The sequence below is a fragment of the Malurus melanocephalus genome, unplaced genomic scaffold (genome assembly GCF_030028575.1).
Source record: "Malurus melanocephalus ecotype Western Australia unplaced genomic scaffold, MMel_1.1 scaffold_13, whole genome shotgun sequence".
Lineage (NCBI taxonomy): Eukaryota > Metazoa > Chordata > Aves > Passeriformes > Maluridae > Malurus > Malurus melanocephalus.
This window is the reverse complement of record NW_026623245.1, coordinates 251244-271428: the sequence shown is the minus strand read 5'-3', so window position 1 is coordinate 271428 and position 20185 is coordinate 251244. Positions and strand designations below refer to the sequence as shown.

Here is a 20185-nt window from a genome sequence, read left to right as displayed (position 1 = left end):
ACACAAACATTCCAACTTCCATTATACTCACCGGGAAAACGCTGAAAGCATAACGCAAAAAATCCAGTGACCTGCAATCAAGAGCAAATATTGGTAAATAAAGCACATATCAGACGGATATGATACACTGCAATATTTACATCCCTGGAAGTGCAGGAACATTTATTCAGAGCTGATCAGACAATTCTAATAGATTATCATTAACCAACTGCTGACGCTCCATGCAGCACAGCAATTTCTGATTTAGAGCTTAAAGCATCATTATTAACAAGAATAACCAGAATGTTTGACATAATACACAAARCTCTTCAGTAAAAGGGTGCAGGGGAGAAACAAATGAAACATTGGCTCTCATGTTGTTGACTCTAACCTCTTCAAAAGCCATTCCTGGACTGTCATAGCAGCATTAGTATATAGCAAATATTAATTCAGGTTACAAACAGTTGTTGCAATGCCCCACAGTATTTTCAACCAGCATCAAGAGCTCTATGACTTTCCACTCAGGAAAACCTGCCTGGTGTGCTTTGATAGACTAACAGGAACATCAATATTTTGAATYGGTTTTGAACACTTTTTTCCACTCCTCACCCACTGACTTAAAACTATCCCAGTCTCTTTTCCATGGTGACAGCAAATTGTGACATTTCAGTTTAAACAGACTTGAGAAACCTCACCAAAGCCCTGCTGTTTCTTCCATGTGTAAAGATATTAAAGAGCTCAAAACCCATCAGAGATATGCTGAAGTTTCAAAAAATACTTTTCCACCACAATTTTGAAGAAATTCAATACAGATATAGGTTAACTATAAATACTGATAAATCCCCTCCTTTCGGAATTGTAATTGATCTCCCTTTAATTGTCTCTTTAATAATATCACTTAGAAATMATTTCTAATTGCAATATCTAGGCTTGAATGCAAACCTAGAACAAAGCTGCAAGTACAGATGAAGACTGGAGTGTTCTATATTCACCTATATAATACATAATTAAGTACAGTTAACTGAATAGCTAATCAGGGAAAAAGAAAATGCCATTGCAACTTTGTTTTCTCTCTGTATMCAGTACCTCATTAGCAGCAAGGACCACAAGAATTGAGGTGAGAGATTTTTCAGGAGGCTTAGAAAAGTATCAAAAACTATATTTGTACTATCACAATATTAAGTATGTTAAATACCACAGTATTAAATATCAGCAGATAAACCAGCAGGTCAGTTCCTTCACATTTCACTGTCAATGCACTAACAAGCCACATAACAGCTCTGGATTTAGGAGATTGAAACACTTAGCAGCTTTACTGGATAACAATTCCCATGGAGCAAACTTCCCACAGGGTTAACATGCAATCTACCTACACTTCATTCAAACTGCTGTTTCTGGGTCCATGCTGTGCAAAGCCAGCAGAAACTCCCTCAGGACAAGATTCCAGGCTGCAGTCAGCATCACCTCGTGCCCTCCTTTGCATRTATTTGTTTGGTTAATATTTCTTATACAAGCAGATGGATCAAGCAAATGCAAGCCAGWGAAGCATAGAAGCAAAATGTTTGAAAACACAAAGATCTACAGATTCCTTAGCTCTACATGGGGCAATCCTAGGAAATGCCTTCAGACAGGAATGCTGTCTTCTCCAGATACCCACCTTGGAATCTACACGGCTTCACAGATGTCTCCAGGTAAAAAAGATTGGGACCACAGCACTGAATGATAAATGCAGTAAGAAATGTGTTGAACAGAAACAACAATGGTAGATACAAAGCAGAGTGATAGAAGGAAGCCTAAAAGGGACAGATTCTTATCCTAAGCAGGATCCCATGAGCAGAGAACTSAAGAAGTCTACAGTGAGATTATTTCCTGACATATGTCTTCATCATAGCTCTGAATTGCTGTTTCAGTSTAATGGAGTTGTTCCAGAGCAAGCCCTTGCCTCACTAATATTTTAAAATAAAGCTGTTTAATTTTACAACAATTCTCTTGAATTTTTACACTAGATTGTCTATCAATTAACTATTCTGGAATAGTCTCTCTGCAGTGCAATTGCTCTTAGCACACATTAGTTGATCAATGYTTCTAAATACAACATAGACTTCTAGCACTGCATTTCACCAATTAAACTAGTTCCTAACAAACTTGAGCTATATTACTGGGTATCCCACTTGGGAAATAGGTACCCAAAAGGCTATGTTTGCTTTGCTTTGGTAACTTTGGATATTTGCATTTGCAGCAGATTCAGTGTTTGATCCCCTTGGGTAGATGTCCTCCTTAATCAAGAAACAGATTAATAAAGAGAACCAGTTTTCAAGGAATTCTGATTTTTCCTCTTAATGAAATTTAAACTTCCTTTAAGCCAGAGAAGTTCAGAAGTTAATACTCCCTGATGACTCTTACCACAAGTAGATAGATGTTTTTCCAAGCAGTACTACACATGTTCAACTCATCTATTAAGCTCTTACTCCTGATACCTGGTGTCTGCAGACATGACATGGATTCAAAAGCATGGAAGATCCTGGGTGTGCTCAGCTGCTTTGTCTATTTGGTATCTTCCTTTCTACCATCAGATCAAAGAGGGACAAAGTTCCTGGAGAAGTTTCTGCTGATGTGGTTGAATATAGGTTTACTCTTCAAGTATGCGGAGAAGTTTTGGAAAAAAAAATCTAAATCCCATTTATAACCCTATTCTAATCCACCATGATCTAAGAGTCCAAGGTCAGCAGCAGCAATTAAGAGAAAAACCCTTTGTCTCCCCCAGCTGTAGAGGATTCTAGAAAACAGAGTAATTTCTCTCAGTGGCTGGAGACAGTGTTTAGAATGGGAACATTAACCTGCAGAGCTAAGAACAACTTTATTGTGCCATGCCAGGAGATGACCACTATTGTAACATGTAGCTCCTCTTGCAGCTAGCCAGCTTCAGAATAAGTGTCTGGAGAGAGAGAAGAAGCAGCCTATTTCCACAACCTCAATAACAAAAATGAATTCTTCACTTTTTGCCCCCATAGACCCATCAGAGTTAGGAAGTTGCATGTGGGTTGTACAGTTATTACTGAAGGTAAAAGAAGCGGACAGGAAAGAAGTCAGAAAAAATCCCACCAAACTGTGGCAAGGTGCTGTCACTTTTTAATTTGTTCTAAACACTTAACCTTGAAAACAGTTTTTAATGGGAAAGCAGARACTATTCCTCTAAGCTTACCTAGTCTCATACTTCTCATCAATACAAAACAGACGGATATAGAAAGCATTTGAAGCTCCTCCATTCACAGGGTGCAAATCCCCTTCCCCATCAGTCTCTAGGCCAGGTCCTGCTGAGCCTTCAGAGCCTATGTTGCTGACATCACCTGCTGGCAGTTTAGTCTGGGAAACAGTCACAGCTCTGTCTCTCTGCAACAAAAACAGACAAGGTTCACTTAGGATATTTCACAGTATTTTCATTATTTAAACCCCCATCCTTTCTCTCCTGTTCAGTGACCCTTTCTTCCCACCCCAATGGCTGCTTATAGAGAACTGGATGGGAAAACTCACCCTAACTAGTAACTCTGATTCTCTCCCTCTAGACCCCAGCCAGAGCACCTTCTGACCCGTGYCCCACAGCAGAGGCACGTGTGAGCTAGAGCAGAGCATAGGGCAGGAGGGAGACTCAGCATATTTGTTTGTCCTCATCTTTGCCAGCCTTGCTCCATGTCAGCTCTAACAGGGATCAGCACTGCTGTGTACAGCAGCATTACCTGCACAGATGCATCTGCACCAGGAACACGTCCCATGTTTTGAGATGWAACAGGCTCTGGCTTTGCACTTGTTTGGTTGCTTTCATCTTCATCTGAGTAAAGAAAAAGTGCATAATGTTTAATAATGTGAGCTTAACCCTCAGAATCACAGCAATTGCTGGAGTGGGCCAGACTACCTATATCAAAAGGGTTCATTTTAAAACAGCCACAGTTTTAAACAGCCACAGTTTTAAACAAACCCTCCTATAGCTATTTGGCTAGAGCTTCATTAGACTATTTGATTTTAAAGCACAAAAAAAATCCAAGGACAAGCAAGGTGTCTTCACTCTCAGATCAGTTCTCCGAAAAGAACTGAAATTCAGGTTAAATCCTAGTCAAAACAGAACTCTTACTGGTGCAACAAGGGACAAGAAAGAGGGGTTTAAGTTCCTTCATAAATTTTACACAATAAACTAAAAGAGGTAGGTTTTGCTGCTGCAGAAAACACGTCAAGCAAGGACACCCTTGCATTTGGAAGATCCAGTAACATAAGGAAGTCAAGGTTTCTGTGTTCCAAGAAGAATAAAAAATAAGCTTCAGAGAACAACAGAATTCATCCCTTCTCCTTCCGAAATTTGCCTTGGAACACCCACATAAGCTACATTCACAGACAGAAGCATTTCTTCACGAAATAATGGGCACTTTTTTTTCAAAAATACCTCAAAGGTTTAAAATAATTTAGCCAGAAGTAGTTAGAAAAAAATCTTATCTCACAATCTGTTTCTCTGTCAATAAACGAGTGCAGATGCAACATGCAGGGCAAGGAGAAAGGCGGGGGGTAGGAATCATGGGTTCTCTGGGGGTATCACAGATGTGAGCCTTCACAGAAATGATCAAATGTCGTCTTGATTAACCAGCTCCATTTCTCATTACCAACAGCCTTGCAGGTGTCAGAAGTTAATTAATACAAGTCTCTTGTTGTCATGTAAATATTGATATGTTGTTTCTGACTTTATACTAAAATGCAAATCCTTAATGGCTCCACCATCCACTCCTGTCAGACRTGGCAGTATCGCTGTTTACAGACATGCTATACATGAGTGACTGGCAAGAACTGCAATATTGTCACTAAATCAAGTAAGGACCACAAAGAAAGAAAATTAAAATAATTCCGTGATTGCTGGGTTGTTARCTGAGGTACAGTCAGCAGGATCAAGAAGCCAGTTCACCATGAGGCCTGATGAAAAGCCCTTGAATCATTCCYACTGCATCATGTTTTCTAGCAACTAATTCATGACACCATATAGAGTAACAACCAAATTACTATAATTACCCTGAAACCTAAGTGGCATATCAGTACAGACTGTTGTATACTCTTTCATTATTATTCAGCATTACATTTTGAAAGGGRAAAAAATATCAACCTGTGGTCTCTACTTAAAAGCTAAAGCGCTTTAAAAATATCATTTTTATACGTAGGAACATAAAATTACAAAGGAATGCATCTTGCATTTTAAAATTTCCAGCTTCAGAYTCAATAAAGCCAAGTCCAGATGCTCTATTKATGTCAGGTCACCAAACCTGCACTRCACAGAATTTGCCACWAAACACAGACCTACAACTYGCAGTCCCTGGRGAAGGAAAGAACACCAGAACCAGGAACAGCCCTGGGATGGGTAAGGCTGGGAGTGAGCCCTGGAGGTCACCTTGCCAGAGTCCCTGCCTGAGCAGGGTCACCCAGAGCAGACTGCCCAGGACTGGGCTCCAGCTCCTGAGTAATCTCTCTCCTGCTTCATGTCTGTCACCTCTTCTGAACTCATACCGCTGGAGCTGCCGGAGCACAGGATTAAACAGGAGACAGGCAGCTTCCTCCTATGTGCAGCCATCTCCTGTGTGCAAGATGCCTYCTTGCAGGGGTAGGGAAGTCCACAGGAGCAGCTACAAGACCTGTTTCTTTCCTTTTTCTGTTCTGTGACTGTCAGCTTTGAGGTACCAGCTGGTGACAGCCCTGCAGCTCCCTGGTAGCCTTTTTTGCCTGCTGCTTTGTGTTCGGAAAAGCAGATACGCAACAACCTAATGGTGGAGGGGTTTTATTCCATTACTGATAATTAGTAGATAGCAAAATGCTGCCCTTCTACACAAAAAGCCCTTTGACACTGAAAAATAAAGACAACTGTAAATCATGTACATGACACTTCTGTTCCACAAACAGGTGCCATATTTATGCTACTGGTTTTTATCACTTGCAGGAAGACAACTTGCAGATGCATTGCTGTATCGTGCCCAGTATAAAAGTGGAATAAAGACACAGTCCCTCATCTCCCAAAATCTTGTAACCCAGGAGACWGCAAACAATGAGCAAAGAGAGCAGAAGCTGAACCACAAGGAAAAAAGATGACATGAGTCAACAGGACAACATCACAGGCCCAGTTAACCAGCTGCTCAGCTACTGACAGACATCACCTCACTACCAGATTTTACAATCACATCTTCATTTAATAGCACATCTATATCTGATAGACAATATACCCCATGCTACAGCTTTCTGAAACTTAAAGCCTACATTTATCCCACAGCTGGTACAGGCTACTCCCCACAAAAAAACAATTTCTTCTAATTCAGAGACCAGGGCTATCAAAATTCCCCTCCTCAATTAAAAAWCATTAGGCAACCTGCTTCAAAAACAGATATGTTAATTTGTGCTTCCTTACTTGCAAATCTATACCCTTTTTCAACCTCCTGTAGAACCTACTTAGAAGTTAGATACAAAAACACCTTGAATCTAWTTATTGAATCTATATAGCACTTTAGAATATAGATACCTCCTTGAACACTTGGCTTCTGTGGCACTTCAAGAATGTCCTCAGGAGGTGGTTTACAGAGCCCATGGAAAGGTCCTAAATCAAAACATTCTTGAAACAAGGAAACATTCACTTGAGAACATAAATTCATGAATCCTACTGCAGTGCCACCAACCTGGAAGATAAAACCATGTCATACAAACATGTCATTCTAGGTCACGACAAAAATAACTGAACRAAAATTTCTGAAATATCAACTTTTAAGATCCATCTCTGACTGTGCATAATGAAAAAGTATAAAGGAACTATTTCAGCAAAAGTTAAAGATCACTTTTCATTTTTTTTCCTTGTAACATGTGTATTAGGACTTGTACAGTAGATTCTAATCTTTTTTTTTTATGTATGATTTGAAAGAGTATTGGGTTTCTACATATGGACCAAATAATGACTTGATATTTCAGTAAAATATTTGTTATGGCAAATAAAAAAAAAAAATACTTCCAAAACTGTATAATTTTGTTTAAAATTACAGTGCAGCTGAAGTAGAACCTGGATTCAGTTAGCTGTAATGATTGACTCATTACTGGACACTGATTTGGAACTAAAATGGGGTTCAAACTGAAAAATGTATTTTATTCTCATACAAAATTATTAATTCAATAAATCAATCATGCATAATATAAAGAGTACCCAATGCAGTATGTATTTGCAGCACTTATAAGCCCCAAATACTTTTGTGCAATGAAAAAATCCAAGAGCTGCTCTCAAAAACAAAATGCCCTGACACACGTCAAAGTGACGGGATCTCTGCAATGCTGGCACCCACAGTACTCTGGATGCCCAACTGGTGCTGGAGCTCCCAGCAAGCTGCAGCCCTTTTCAAGATATACACTGGGACCAAGGAGAACTGGCATGCTGGACAGTTTCTGGCTTTAACCTAAGACAAATCTAGAAGGAAGCTCTTTRATTTTTAGTACTGTATGCAATTTTCTGGTAAAACACATCAAAACAAATTTTCTTTCCTCCTTAATACACATAATGAAGGCTTTTAAAAACCTAATGAAAACTCAAAAGGCTGGATTTGTACAACTGTTTTATAAGGCCATCAGCACTTCAATAAAGACTTTTAAAAGTGTGATGTTTAATTTTTCTGCCCTCAAACAACAAGTGATTGTTTGTTTGCCTTGTTTGCGTAACCAACAAAGCCGGGGCGCCGCAGTTGCCTGGCTGCTATGTAATTTCAGGCCCAAGGCTCAGCAGAGGCTGATTAACCAATCCATCTACCATATGTGCAAAAARAGGCTGCCAGCTTCATTCTCCGCAGGGAAAATTGGCATCCATCATTGGTTTTCGTGGAGGTGCCTTCCCAATCCACCGTGGCACGGCAGCTTGGATAAACTGAGGGCCTGAAACACCTTTTGGTGGTCTCACATCGAGCTCTGAGCATGCCACTGAAATGTATTATTTATAGCAAKGGCCCTTTGCAATGTGCCATTACACTAATGGTGTATTGTTTCCCATTTGGCTTCCAATGGCAGTGATTACATGTTGCAATGTTATAAAACCATTTGCCACAAAAAGCAGACTTCAGGAATTAAGGAGGTTATATTGCCTATCAGTTTGCACTACCATGCACAATTACTAACACATGAAAATCTTAATAGGAATTTTCAGCAGGATAACTATTACCACCTCTTTCTTATTTAAATTAATTCCTGTGTTTGTCTTCATTTCAGAAAAAATTGAGCCAAGAGAAAGAAAGATTACCTACAGCACTTTAAACTGTGAAAGGATTACTGGATACTCRTTTTCATATACAATATTAGCTTTCACTGGGAATGAAAACAGGTYGCCTATAATGTAAATATCTGAAATGATATAACATGGTTTCTTCAAGACACACTGTTCAAATTCCTTGAAAATAACCTGCACAAGAACTGTTGCTTCATTTCTGAGCTGGCAGGATCACTCCTGAAAACAGACACAAACTACATTGTGAACCAACTGTGTTGTTGGTACAGACCATGAATTCTACCTTCCACAGGAGAGCTGCTGATTTTACTCCCTGAGCTAGAGCGAGCTGTCACACAGAACATCAYTAATGCTACTATCAGACAAAAACAGAGCTCATGGCAGACTGACCTCACAAACAGCTGACTGATTTTCTTCATCATCAAGTTCTAGGAGATCAACAAGAAGATATTCGCCATAGATTTCCTTCAGAGCCTCACTTTGAGGTGTCCAGATTTGCATGAGATCATCATAATCTTCCATGCTACAAAAAAGAGATCAAGTAATGTCCTAAAGGTATTCCATTAATAGGTCCTGATACTTCTATTCTACTCCATTAACATATAGAAAAATATTACAAATACTCTTTCTAAAGCCTGCACCCACAAATCACTTCACCTAGGACACATCCTCAATGCACACTAAAGTKGGAGTCTCAGCACCAGAGAGACAGCCACTCCCAAAAGCCAGCAGAACCCACCAAAATCTGTACTGCCCAGGGGAGATGCTTCTCTTTCACTAAGAAAATGTAAGGGAACCCCAGTACAAAATTCTCCTGCCTCACTCTCCTATGAGAGCAGTGGTGCACTCATACAGGTCCCAGCCTACATGGATTTTTGTTTAAACAGGCAATAGAGACTCTTTCCCATTAGACCGCTATTCCTAGCCAGGATCAATGTAACTCTGCGWAAGAAAATCCAGCACTTTTACCAGAGCAGAGGTAGAATTCATTAGTCACACATGCTGCAACTATGGCACAAAGACTGGGGTCAAGCCAGCTCTGACACTCAACCACTATCAATAACATTCAACCACTTGTATTTATCTCTCGGAAAAAATGCCGGAAYGAAGTGGTGCAACCAAAAGCAGTGGAGAGGAAACTGGGGCTGTGTCGGGCTGCCAGAAGGAACAACTGCAACAAAGCGCAGGGGAAGCACTCCCTGCCTCGGGCCGGGAGCAGGTGGCTACTTCAGCTATCACTCCGGGAAGGCTCTCGCTGGACCGTCCCGATGAGCCCGACCCCTCTCCGGGGCCCCGCGCGGCGACACCGGAGCTGGTGGAGCCCTGCGCGGTCTCTGCCGCCCTCCGGCGGTCCCGCCAGGCACGGGCAGCGAGTCCTTCGCTTACTTGGGATGCACAAACCTCCTCCTGGACTGGAACCGGGAACTTCAGAGCTTCCTTAGGTTTTGGGAAAACTGTTTTGCTCCAGGGTCCCACTGCACATGCGGGGAAGTGCCTGTATGCGATACCTGTAAGCTGGAGATCTTTGTTCTGCACAAGCAGGAATCCAGAAAYAGAATAAACAGATTCTCATTGCCACTCTTTATGTATTTCTGGATTTGGAAGGAGCTTGAAAATTARCATAGCTGGGAAAAAAGGTTCTGTTTCTCATTGTATCAAACACTGTCCAAGCTTCCAAGCACTACCTGACTACAGCACAGGAGAGGTGGTCAGGGGTCTCAGGATGGTTTTGCTGCTCCTACACACCAGAATGGATCTGACCTCTGGGTAAGACCACCTTTGTAGCCAAGGCTGGGGACTCCTTGGATTGTGACCTTGTTACTGCTTTTTATTTTTTCCTCAACTAAAATGAGGCTCCAGGAACAATGAAAAGTCTGTAAAAACTTGCYGTAACTCACTCTTTATCTCTCAAACCAAAATGGTCACCTTCATCTCCTTCACAGGAAGTATCCCAAGGGAAAAGCTGCAGTGAGGTTTTCCATTAGCAGTACATCACCATTCAACACAATTAATTAGCATAGCAATTCTGCTAATGAGTTATCAAGCCTCAAACAAACCAAACTAAGAAGGGTAACAGAAAAAGACTGTATCCTAATCGAATGCTGATATTTCATGGGGTGGATAACAGGCACATGCCTCCTCCAAATGGAATGTTGTTGCAAGTGCTCTGAGTGCCCCACCTCATTCTGTTCCTGGGACACAGGGCAAGACCACACACAAAGGTGCAAATGGCAATTCCTAGAGACTGACCCTGTGTCAGTCAGTGTGACTATACATAAGCCCATTCATTTCCCTGCATGTTACATTGTAGGAACACAACCATTTAAATTTCTTAATTCTATTTTTAGTATCTTCCTCCAGTCCCATAGTCTTTAARAAAAGTAAARAAACCCTCCAAACCCCAGTAGCTTTTCAATATAAAAATGCCACAAAATTCCTCTACTGTGAGCACAAGCACAGAGCTGCAAATTTGACTCTTACCCACAGAGTACAAACCCAAGAATGGCAGGCTCTAGACAAGATACCAGCAAAAACCTTAAACATCAAAGCTTAGTGGGCTGCATTCTGGCACATCTGCTGACATCTCACATTAACAAGGCCAGACAGAAACTTCAAAACTGAATGGTTAAGGAAAGTATCAATTTACAGCTGCTTTTTTCCATTCTGTAAGCAGGGAAAGAGGGAACAGAGATTACCCTAATCTCCTCTCACTGCCCCAGAACATGTTGCTAGGCAGGTGGCTGGGGACAACGTCCACAGATGAGTCTCTAAGGGCTCCACTGACCGTTACTATGGATGCCACTGAAGCACAGAGGTGAATGCAGAGTGAAGGGAAAGGCAAAGCTCCTTCTGCAAACAGAAATTAGCTTTACCCAGAATCCACTGATGGACAATATTGAAGCATTAATTTTGTATCATCACTGTGTAATTCCAGTGGAAAATCAGTATCTCAGTTAACTTTCTAATAATAACAAAACTTAAGCAATTTTTATTTTTCATAATGATCTACAGATATCCCAGACAAGATGGTAGCTCTTATCAGRAATATTGCTATGGCCTAGGTGACATTTCCAGTCATGCAAAAAAACTTTTCTGTTGACAATATCCAATRGCCATCAAAACAAATAAACAAAAAAAAGCTCTACAGTTTAAACTGAAAWAAGTATGATAGTTGGCACCAACTCATATAGAAAGATTTTAAATCTTTGGGCTTAACTCACCAACTGATTGCTTCTCAATATGAAGGTCCATTCACTTACTGATAGGTGGTAGACACCTCAAAACAAACACTTTAAAAGCCTATCAATTGTACATCGAATTAGTATGAAAGTGTTTTTTTACATATTGAAATATCTGGAGCTACAGAAGGAGGATGTGAAGTAGCAAAGGTCAGGCCTCAGGCCTTTTTCTTAAAATGCTCAAAAGTCAAGCAACAGAAGGAGCCAAGCTGCAGATCTGCTTCAGATCCATTTGGTAAAATTCAATATATGCAATAAAACACCTCTCAGAGATAGGCTTCTGTCAGAATCCAGCCCATGCTGGCAGCATGCATCAGCCCATAAACAAACAGGTGTGGCTTTACCAGGCAGAGACATCAGATACACTCATGGTGACACCACCATCTGTGAAAGCACTGGTCAGTACAGACCCCCCAAATCCGTATCATGATACAGAGCCCAAGGAATGTGCTTCTCTCTAAACTTCAGTTTCCAYTACAGGCAGCAGAAATGCTAATTTAATCACAGCTCTGCTACACAGGCACAAAGCAACACATACATTTACTACATGCAAAAACAATGCCAGARGAAGTCAGAATCAAATCAAATTATTGCTTCATAAAACATTACCCTACCTGCAATCTTCCCAYTGTGAAGAGGAAAAGAAGTGACCCAAAATTTCATGGATACAAGTTCTATTTCAACCACACTACAGGGAGGCATCTCCATAGCAACAGGAAAATCACCAGGCACCTGGGTCAGAAAGTCRGCATTTCTCATGTCCTGGACACAACACAAGTGGCAGGAAAAACCAAGAGTAGCAACAGTCACTACACAGGTGGACAGAACAGACAAGCTGCAGGGAAATTAYTGTGTCTGCCTGGGGCACTGCAGGCAGCTGTGCTGAGGGGAAAGGAGAAAATAATTCAGAGTCTCACATTTTTAGTGACATTTATGACTGCCATCCCATAGTAAGAGCAAAGCCCTGGTAAAGGCACACTGTGTAGGCATATCAAATCTTTGCTCCAGACTGGGGCCATCAAAAAGAGAAACACAATGGAAGGAGAAAAGTGTTACTCCATGACTTTCTTCAGCTTCCTCAGCAAGGCCCCTGAAACACAACCAAAGCCAAGGTATGGAGCACTTCCACAGGAACAACTATAAGGAAGATAATTACTTTTCATGTCTGAAAGACCACTGGAACTAGGGATTCTCTGGTCTGATTTACTTCTTTTAGGTAACAGGCCTCCCTATTCAAGTTCTGCTTGACTGTTTAACATGAGACAATGAGAAAATTAAAAATAATTTGAAAGAAGCTTCAAGAAACCTGGAAACCACATGCACTTCCTAAAATACACAGGGGTCTAATTCAGCCAGCAGATCACAGAATAAACATCACTGACAAAAAAAACCAGTCTTTGTAGTTAACTAGTTTTCAAAAAAGATACAATTGATCTTGTGATGAAATAGAACAAAACCAGCATAATCCTAACTACCTACTACTTGGGTATCACAGAAAACCAGAGCAGTCAAACTATACTGACACCGCAAACCAAAGGAGGAAAATGTTTCAGTTTTCCACAGACAGATATGCTCAGGAAAGCAGAAACGAGGAGCTGCTTTACCTCGCTTGGCGCACGTGCAGCCGTGGGTGACACCGATGCCTGGGGCACACCAGCAAGGTAAAGCCTCTATCCATGGGTGATCCTGGAGCAGGCATCATCCTTTCAAAGACAGCCCCCATGTCTATCTCTAAACAACAAAAATGTGTCAGGGGAAACAGAGAAACTTCATAATGCAAGCTCTAAATTATTAGCAAAAACTGTCTGAGGGAAGTGGTGTTTCAAACTTAAACCATAGATAGTAAAATGTTCCAAGTCTTTTAAATTAGGCAATGAGGTTGAAATGACAGTATAAACATGCAAGAATTGTCACCAGAGTAATCTAAATAATCCAGCATTTCAAACCTGAAGAAACTTCAAAGCAATGAGAAGTTGGTATAATCCAATCCCTATAAAAATAAGAAGGCACATTCACTATGCCTCTGGAGAATCTCTATGAGAACTCACAATGCCGAAAGAAAGCTGATGTTTAATTRCCAGGGTGGGTTTAACAAAACCCTTCAATCAAGTCCTGTTTTCTGTAATTGACATATCACTACAATCTTTTAGTATGACTTGGAACCAAKATGCCTAGAAGCTGTCATATCAGAAAAGTTCCAGCTCACTTCTGAGCTCAGTTAAGTGCGTGCTTGGTTTATTAGTATGAATTTAGGACTAAAATACCAAATCAGGTGCTGTTGTCTGATTAACACGTGCATTCTTCATCTTTGTACCTGTATCTCTGTTCTAAAAGAAATAATCTGTGKTTCCTTCCATGTCTCCAGCAGCCACACTGAAATGTCCTCTTCCTATCTGTACTTTTTTGGCTAAGTAAGAGAAAAYGCCCAATTTTAAAGCCATTCTCTTGGCTCTATTCAACCAGAAATCTTCACAAAMCTTGTAGGAATTGATTTTTGAGATCTTTACTCCTTTTTGACGTCCTSTTTCTGGCAAATTTAAAGATTTCAGGGAATGGACAGACTGTTGAATAGCTGYGGGACTGAGTATGGAGCCACAGATACCTCTTGCACAAGGGATCCTCAAGAGAGGATACTTTTAGACTATATTTTCCACATGTTTAGAAACTGGTAACTGTTTTCCATATTAAAAAAGAACATCACAAAGAGCTCATAGAGCATACTAATTAGATTTGCAATTGCTCTCATTTCAAGAATAAAACAGTATTAAATTCTTACCTAAGTCATCCTCAGGTGGTATGAAGAGAAGAATAAACTGCAGTTCTGGTAGTAAGATGAAAACTCTCCTGGACAAATAAATATATTCAGTCTTTCATCATTACACCCAWTAATGACAACAGCTACATTTGCAATATATATATATATATTTTTTTTCTCCAGTGTCTCCAATCTTCCTTTATAAGTCCACATGATTCAAAAAAGAAAATATTTCTGATAACTAGCATCATATGAAATTAATCTGGGTATTTTTTACTGGTCTTTCCTTTCTTTTCAAATTTCCTAATTGTTGGATTTCAAGCATCCTCCTTTTTATAGTAGTTCCCCAGTGGTGAAATATTAAAGATGCTAGGCCTCTGCTGGAAGATCTCTTCCATGGCATCTGGATGATATGACTTGACAGCAGGAGAGGGCACATGCTTCACTRCACAAAGTTACATAGGAACTCACCTAACAATTTCTTGGGAACATCCAGCTGTGTATTCTTCCTTTGCCACAAAGAGATGCACAAACAGCGTGTTCAAAGGCTGCGAAACGAGGAATAAAAGTCTACACATTATGTAGCTAATATTTATTACATCAAGTATTAGTATGCATATTCATTTTCAATATACTTGATCTGCACTCAATAAGCAGCTACATATATATAACTTCAAAGCATGTGTGGATGAAKTTATGTGATTAAAGTCCTTCATATAATTTTGTGCTTCTGCAACATTTTTTCTTTACACCTAGTTTACTATTGTTTGACTGCAGTATACAATGGACATCTCATACTAAACAGTATTCAATCTTGACTAACAACATTCAACAACATTATTTAACATTTAACATGTGTCTGATAAAGACATTGTTTTGAGGTTTAAAAAAAAACGCAAACCAAAAGATCACATACTTCTCATAATCCTAATGCGTTTCTTTTTCTTTAAAGGTAGTTAAGTAAAATTACAAATGTTAAAATTACATCATTAGACACACAAATACCAGGCAGAAACGGGGCAGACTAACAGACATCTTTACCTTGTGCACCTCCAGTTAACCTGGAAAACCCTTGTGCTGGAATGGCAAGGGCTATTAATTCAGCTGTTCTATTGCATATTAATTACAAGTGCTGGGTCAACGAAGGTCTACCAGTAGATAAAAATACTTCTACAAAAAAATATTTTAAATAGAAAACCTGACAGCTTCTGAATAGTTTAATATTCACTTAAAATGCCATAGCTAGAGTGACCAATAAACTTCAGCAATCTAAGAGCAAGAATGATTTCAAAAGAGGCTGCAGTACATGGACCAGCACCAAGACAACAGGCTATTGTAATAAACATCTAAAGCCATTTCTAAAAATTGGGCCCTTTGTTTCTTTGCTTTTTAGAAGCAAAGGGAAAAAATGAAAAAAATATAATGTTGAGGTCCAAGAGGATGCCAAGGAAACCAGACTTGGACTGTTACTGAATAGCACTGGTAATCAGACAATGTAGTAAAGCATCTTCACTAACTCCTTTCTGCACAAGTCAGCTCCTACTTTAGACCGTGAAATTATTTCTGTGCTCTAGGAAAAAGACAGGTCAACTAGATTTCACAGAAATCCTATGTTCAGATGATCTCAGTTTTGAAAGGCACACCCGCATAAATTTAACCTGCAGTTTGCCAATGATGTCTCATCAAGTTATATCCCAGAAAAAGTTCAGAGCTTCTGCCAATGCAGCAGCATAAAACACTAAATCTTCTACATCTACTTTAGCAAATAAACTGGATTTTAGAAAAATAAGAGTTCTGCTGCCTCTGTTTCAAAGTATTTTTCACTCCTGATTCTGAACAGTAACTTATTTTTCTTGTCTTTTTTTCTGTAAGCCCCTTGGTCAACTGTGGCTTTGCTGCACCAGATCCCATGGAGCTACCAGATCCTGAGGGAGGTCACAGCACAGCAGAGCAGCTGTGTCTGYACTTGGAATGTGGACTGTGCCTGCCCACAAAGTGCAGCTCAAGGGACAAAGAAAGTCCATTACAAGGAAATCACACATTCTTCTTCTATGCTCCCTTTGGCCKTAATGATTGTGTTTCTTTTAAGCATACACATTTTCAAACACAACTCCTGTTTTCCTCAGTTTATCTCCAAGCCATCGCTTAACATCTCAAAAGCATGTGGAGAGCGGGTGAACAAAATGCCCAGAAATAAGTGCAGCATTGCCAACACCTTATTATGGCACATGCCTGGGGTTAAAATGTTCAGTATTTTCTCAACAATCACATGATCTAGTTCCCAGCTGGACTCAATGATGGAGGAGCATTTGAGTCCTAAACTTGTAAGGGCCTATTTCTAGTCGGTAAATCCTACCARAAATTCAAAAGCTTGCCCAAGGAGCCCATGTGAAAGTTGCCAGTATACAGAGCAAAGAGCAGCAGTCTTCATGCCAGCACCAAACAAGCTCACTGCAGAGTTAATATGTCCATGTCAGCATGAGGGTTTCATAAGGAATCCATTACCTGAAAGCCTCAAATCTACCAAAAATAGATTGTAGATGCCCACATGTATTTTTCATACCTGAACCTAAATGAAAACTCAACTAAAACCATACAATTTACTTACAGTGCACTTATTGTCAGTGTAGTTTTGATGCAGGAATGGTTCCCATTCGGCCTGATCAGTGATATTCCAGTTTGGATAGTCCAGAAAGGCAGCATGGGCTATAACCTCATTCTTCTCATTGCAGAGTGTCAAAGCAAGGTTTGATATATCTCTATGAAAAGAATTTAATTTTGCACAARTTGAAGGAAATCCACATACAAAAGTGACTGACTGTGAATTCAGCCTGCTAGAACAGTAAAATTAGYCATGTTCAAGAGGGTTCCTAGAATCAGGCCTCAATGAAACTTCATCATCCATATCCTAACTTGGTATTGTTGTTTCAGTTCCAGGTATTTGTGTTCTAACGCTACAAGAACTCACATGGATTTTCAAATCCTCAATCACTTAGTAAATTTGAGACACAAGACTTAAACATTCCCTCTTGTTTGTATGTTTCTTCACACCTCTCTGTTTTTTTCCCCAAAAAGCTGATATCTGAGATTTTTACTATGAAGTGAGAAAAACTTAAGTGAGCATCTGCCTGTCACACAGCCTGTCTGCTGCTCATCTCTGCAGAGAAAGAGGAAGCACACGAGGCTCATCACTGTCTCCAGGGATGGAGGTGTGGTAAGTAAAGACCATTACAACACCCAGCTCTGCTGAGGACATGGCCACACAGGCAGCTGGCAGACACAGACCAGACCATGCAGAATACTGGGCACCTCTAGCATGAAAAGAGCCACACTGGAACATTTTATGGCAGGCAGAGGCTGTCTCCCATGGCAGAACACAGGAAGACAAAAAAATTATCAATTCCTTTGGTCCCCAAGGAGAAAATGGAAAAGAAGACTGACACACACAGCAACAGACATCAGAAGRATCATGGCCACAAAGTAACCAAAGCCCCTTTACTTCAGTCCCTCCTAAGCAGGCAAACCCATCCTGGGAGATGGAGCAGGCAGCAGATGCTGGGATCTGATAGTTTTATCAGGAGCTATCCACCAGCACCTTTTCTGAACTTCTATAAAAGGAAGCTACTATAGAATTAAACCTTGTTTACCATGACAGGGACCCAGGTTTGCACGGTCATACATGTGACAGACATGGAAGCAGATTTTCTTTTCCCTTTTCMGAAACAGCATAAAAAGTCATTATGTGACACCACACCAAGGCTCAGAAAATTTTCTGCCATTTTAAGTGTAACATAACTGCATGAAGTTTCCTACAAGAAAGGTAATAACCTAAAATACCTTACTTACAAAAGGTATGTGACATCAATCCTTCCAAAGAGGTCTTCTGTAATAGGGCTGAAGAGGCCAATAATGCTTGGGATATCGTGTAACTCTGTCCTTCTGACAGTGACCACTTCTGTATCTCCCCTTGACGAGGTTACTGTAGCCATCCTACAAGCTGTCCTGAAAATCAAAGGAAACATTACTGCTCCAGCAATCCCGCTGCGGTCCAGGGCACAACACAGTCACTTCAGGTGGATTTTCATAAAAATCTCCTAAGTGGGACAACTCCTATGGATTTAGGTACTTGGTTMCTGTACAGCTCCACACAGATACCCACTGCCTGCACGGACAGAACAGTACACCTGAAATGCAGCAGGCAATCACACCTGTTGTCTGATCCTACAGAAGAAATTAATTGTTTTAATAGACTACAGCCGTTTTGTATTTGTTCATTTGGATGCTAACCAGCTCACCACCGAGAACTTCAAACTCAAAAGGCCTTCAGTGGGAGGTTCAGCTGTGGGCAGTCAGTGGAAGCAGGGTGAAGACTCAACTGCAAACAATCAGGGGAACAACATCCTGATTAAAGAGCAGCTTCAGGTGAGTGAACTTATTTTGTCCAAAATTGCTCTTCAAATTTCTTTTGAAGCCAACAAAAAAGACGCTTAAAATTAAATTTTTTATGGCATGCACAGCCCCCACTCTCATTTGCTGTTGCATGTGCTCAGGAGTCAAGTGTCTCTTGTGACACTTAAATTTCATAAGGAATTCAAAGTCCTGTGGCTATTCAAAGTTCTACTGCTTTCCTGCTCAGATGAAAACGTTGGTTTCTTGTGGTTTTCAAAATCAGAGAATGTGCCAGGCACAACTGATTCGCCCAGCAACTTTAGAACACAGGGGCAGCAGATACTCAAAACCACTTGTGACCATCCCCTCAGCTCTAACACCTTTCAACTGCGTGTCTGCTCAGTATTGCAGCCTGCTGTSACCCAGCCAACAATCAGGCACGTGAAATAAAGCAACCAAATAATGGCTTCCTGAAATTTCTTAAATATATGTGTAAAATATAGCAGTACTGACTCAAAAAAACCCACCTAAACCAACCAGCAGAGCAGTTTCACCAGTCTGCCAAACACAACAGCAACTTCTAACAGTGACTCCAAACCCAGATGTGATGCTCACAAAATAGGCAGCAGGTTTTCCAACTAAAATGGAAAACCAAAAGAAATGCAGATTTTTTTTTATACCTTTTAAATACAGATAAAATCACATGCACTCCTACATCTTTCACAGACAAACAAGACATTCAAGTGCCAGCACTGGTCTCAGTCATGCCAATGTATGTTTGCAAAGAGGTCCTGAAATCAACCTGAACAACACATCCTCTGCAAAATGCATCAATTTCATAAATAAAAGCAAACAGAAACTTTTAAGTCCCACTAATAGACGGAAGTTCAGTACTATGATGACTTCAACTGAAGAAAACGTCTGCCACATTTCCATAGTAAATTGTTTAATTTAATGCAAAAAAAAAATTATCACCCTATCTCCACCAGCTCCCCGAAACACAGCCCTGAGGGGGKGGAAAGCAGCATTAACACAGTAAAAATGTACCATTTTCGTAAGGAAATGCGCTGTTTCTGCAGCAACTCCTGCMTTTCTCCCACAGCGCAGCATCCCAAAGACACCAAGCAGAACACGCAGATGAAGGCGTTCCCCTCCCAAACTTCGAGCAGTTCCCTCCTCCTCCTCCTCACGCAAACGCTCTCTTCAAGCACAAGTGAGATTCCACGCACGTTTTTCAGTGTTTGTGCCTCAAAACGCACCGAACGCGTACGCRCCTCGGCTGTGCGATTCGAAGGGATTCTGCGGGACTGCGGGASGCTCCAGTGGGACACCGCGGGTCGCTTGGGGCGGGGCCGGCCCTTGCCGGGGGCGGTGCCGGGGGCGGTACCGTGGGGAGGGGCGGCGCTGGACACTCGTAGTGTCCATGGACACCCCCGGGATGCCCTCACGGACACCGGGCGCGAGGGTCCCCTCAGGCACGCGGGACACGCCCACACAGATCCCCGCCCGCCCTCCGAGCCGCCAGGGGGCGCCCCGCGGGAGCGCCGCGCACTCACC

The 20185-nt window shown here is 41.0% G+C and overlaps 1 protein-coding gene across 3 annotated transcripts in view; it reads right to left on the bottom strand.

The window, feature by feature from the left end:
• CFAP61 (cilia and flagella associated protein 61) overlaps window positions 1-18274 on the bottom strand; it is an 86754-nt gene extending 68480 nt beyond the window's left edge. For 2 of the 3 annotated variants that reach the window (XM_057381686.1, XM_057381696.1), the window contains exons 1-6: window positions 12099-12242; window positions 8636-8768; window positions 6515-6668; window positions 3714-3805; window positions 3182-3369; window positions 32-71 (exon numbers count right to left, since the gene is read on the bottom strand). In XM_057381686.1, coding sequence (XP_057237669.1) covers window positions 32-71; window positions 3182-3369; window positions 3714-3805; window positions 6515-6668; window positions 8636-8767 — 606 coding nt within the window. In that variant the 5' untranslated portion in view covers window position 8768; window positions 12099-12242. Of the gene's footprint in view, window positions 1-31; window positions 72-3181; window positions 3370-3713; window positions 3806-6514; window positions 6669-8635; window positions 8769-12098; window positions 12243-13088; window positions 13216-14260; window positions 14329-14710; window positions 14788-16847; window positions 16999-18085 lie in introns of those variants that run through there. The other variant, XM_057381704.1, reaches the window with a different exon arrangement.
• Between the last annotated feature and the right edge of the window lie 1911 nt (window positions 18275-20185).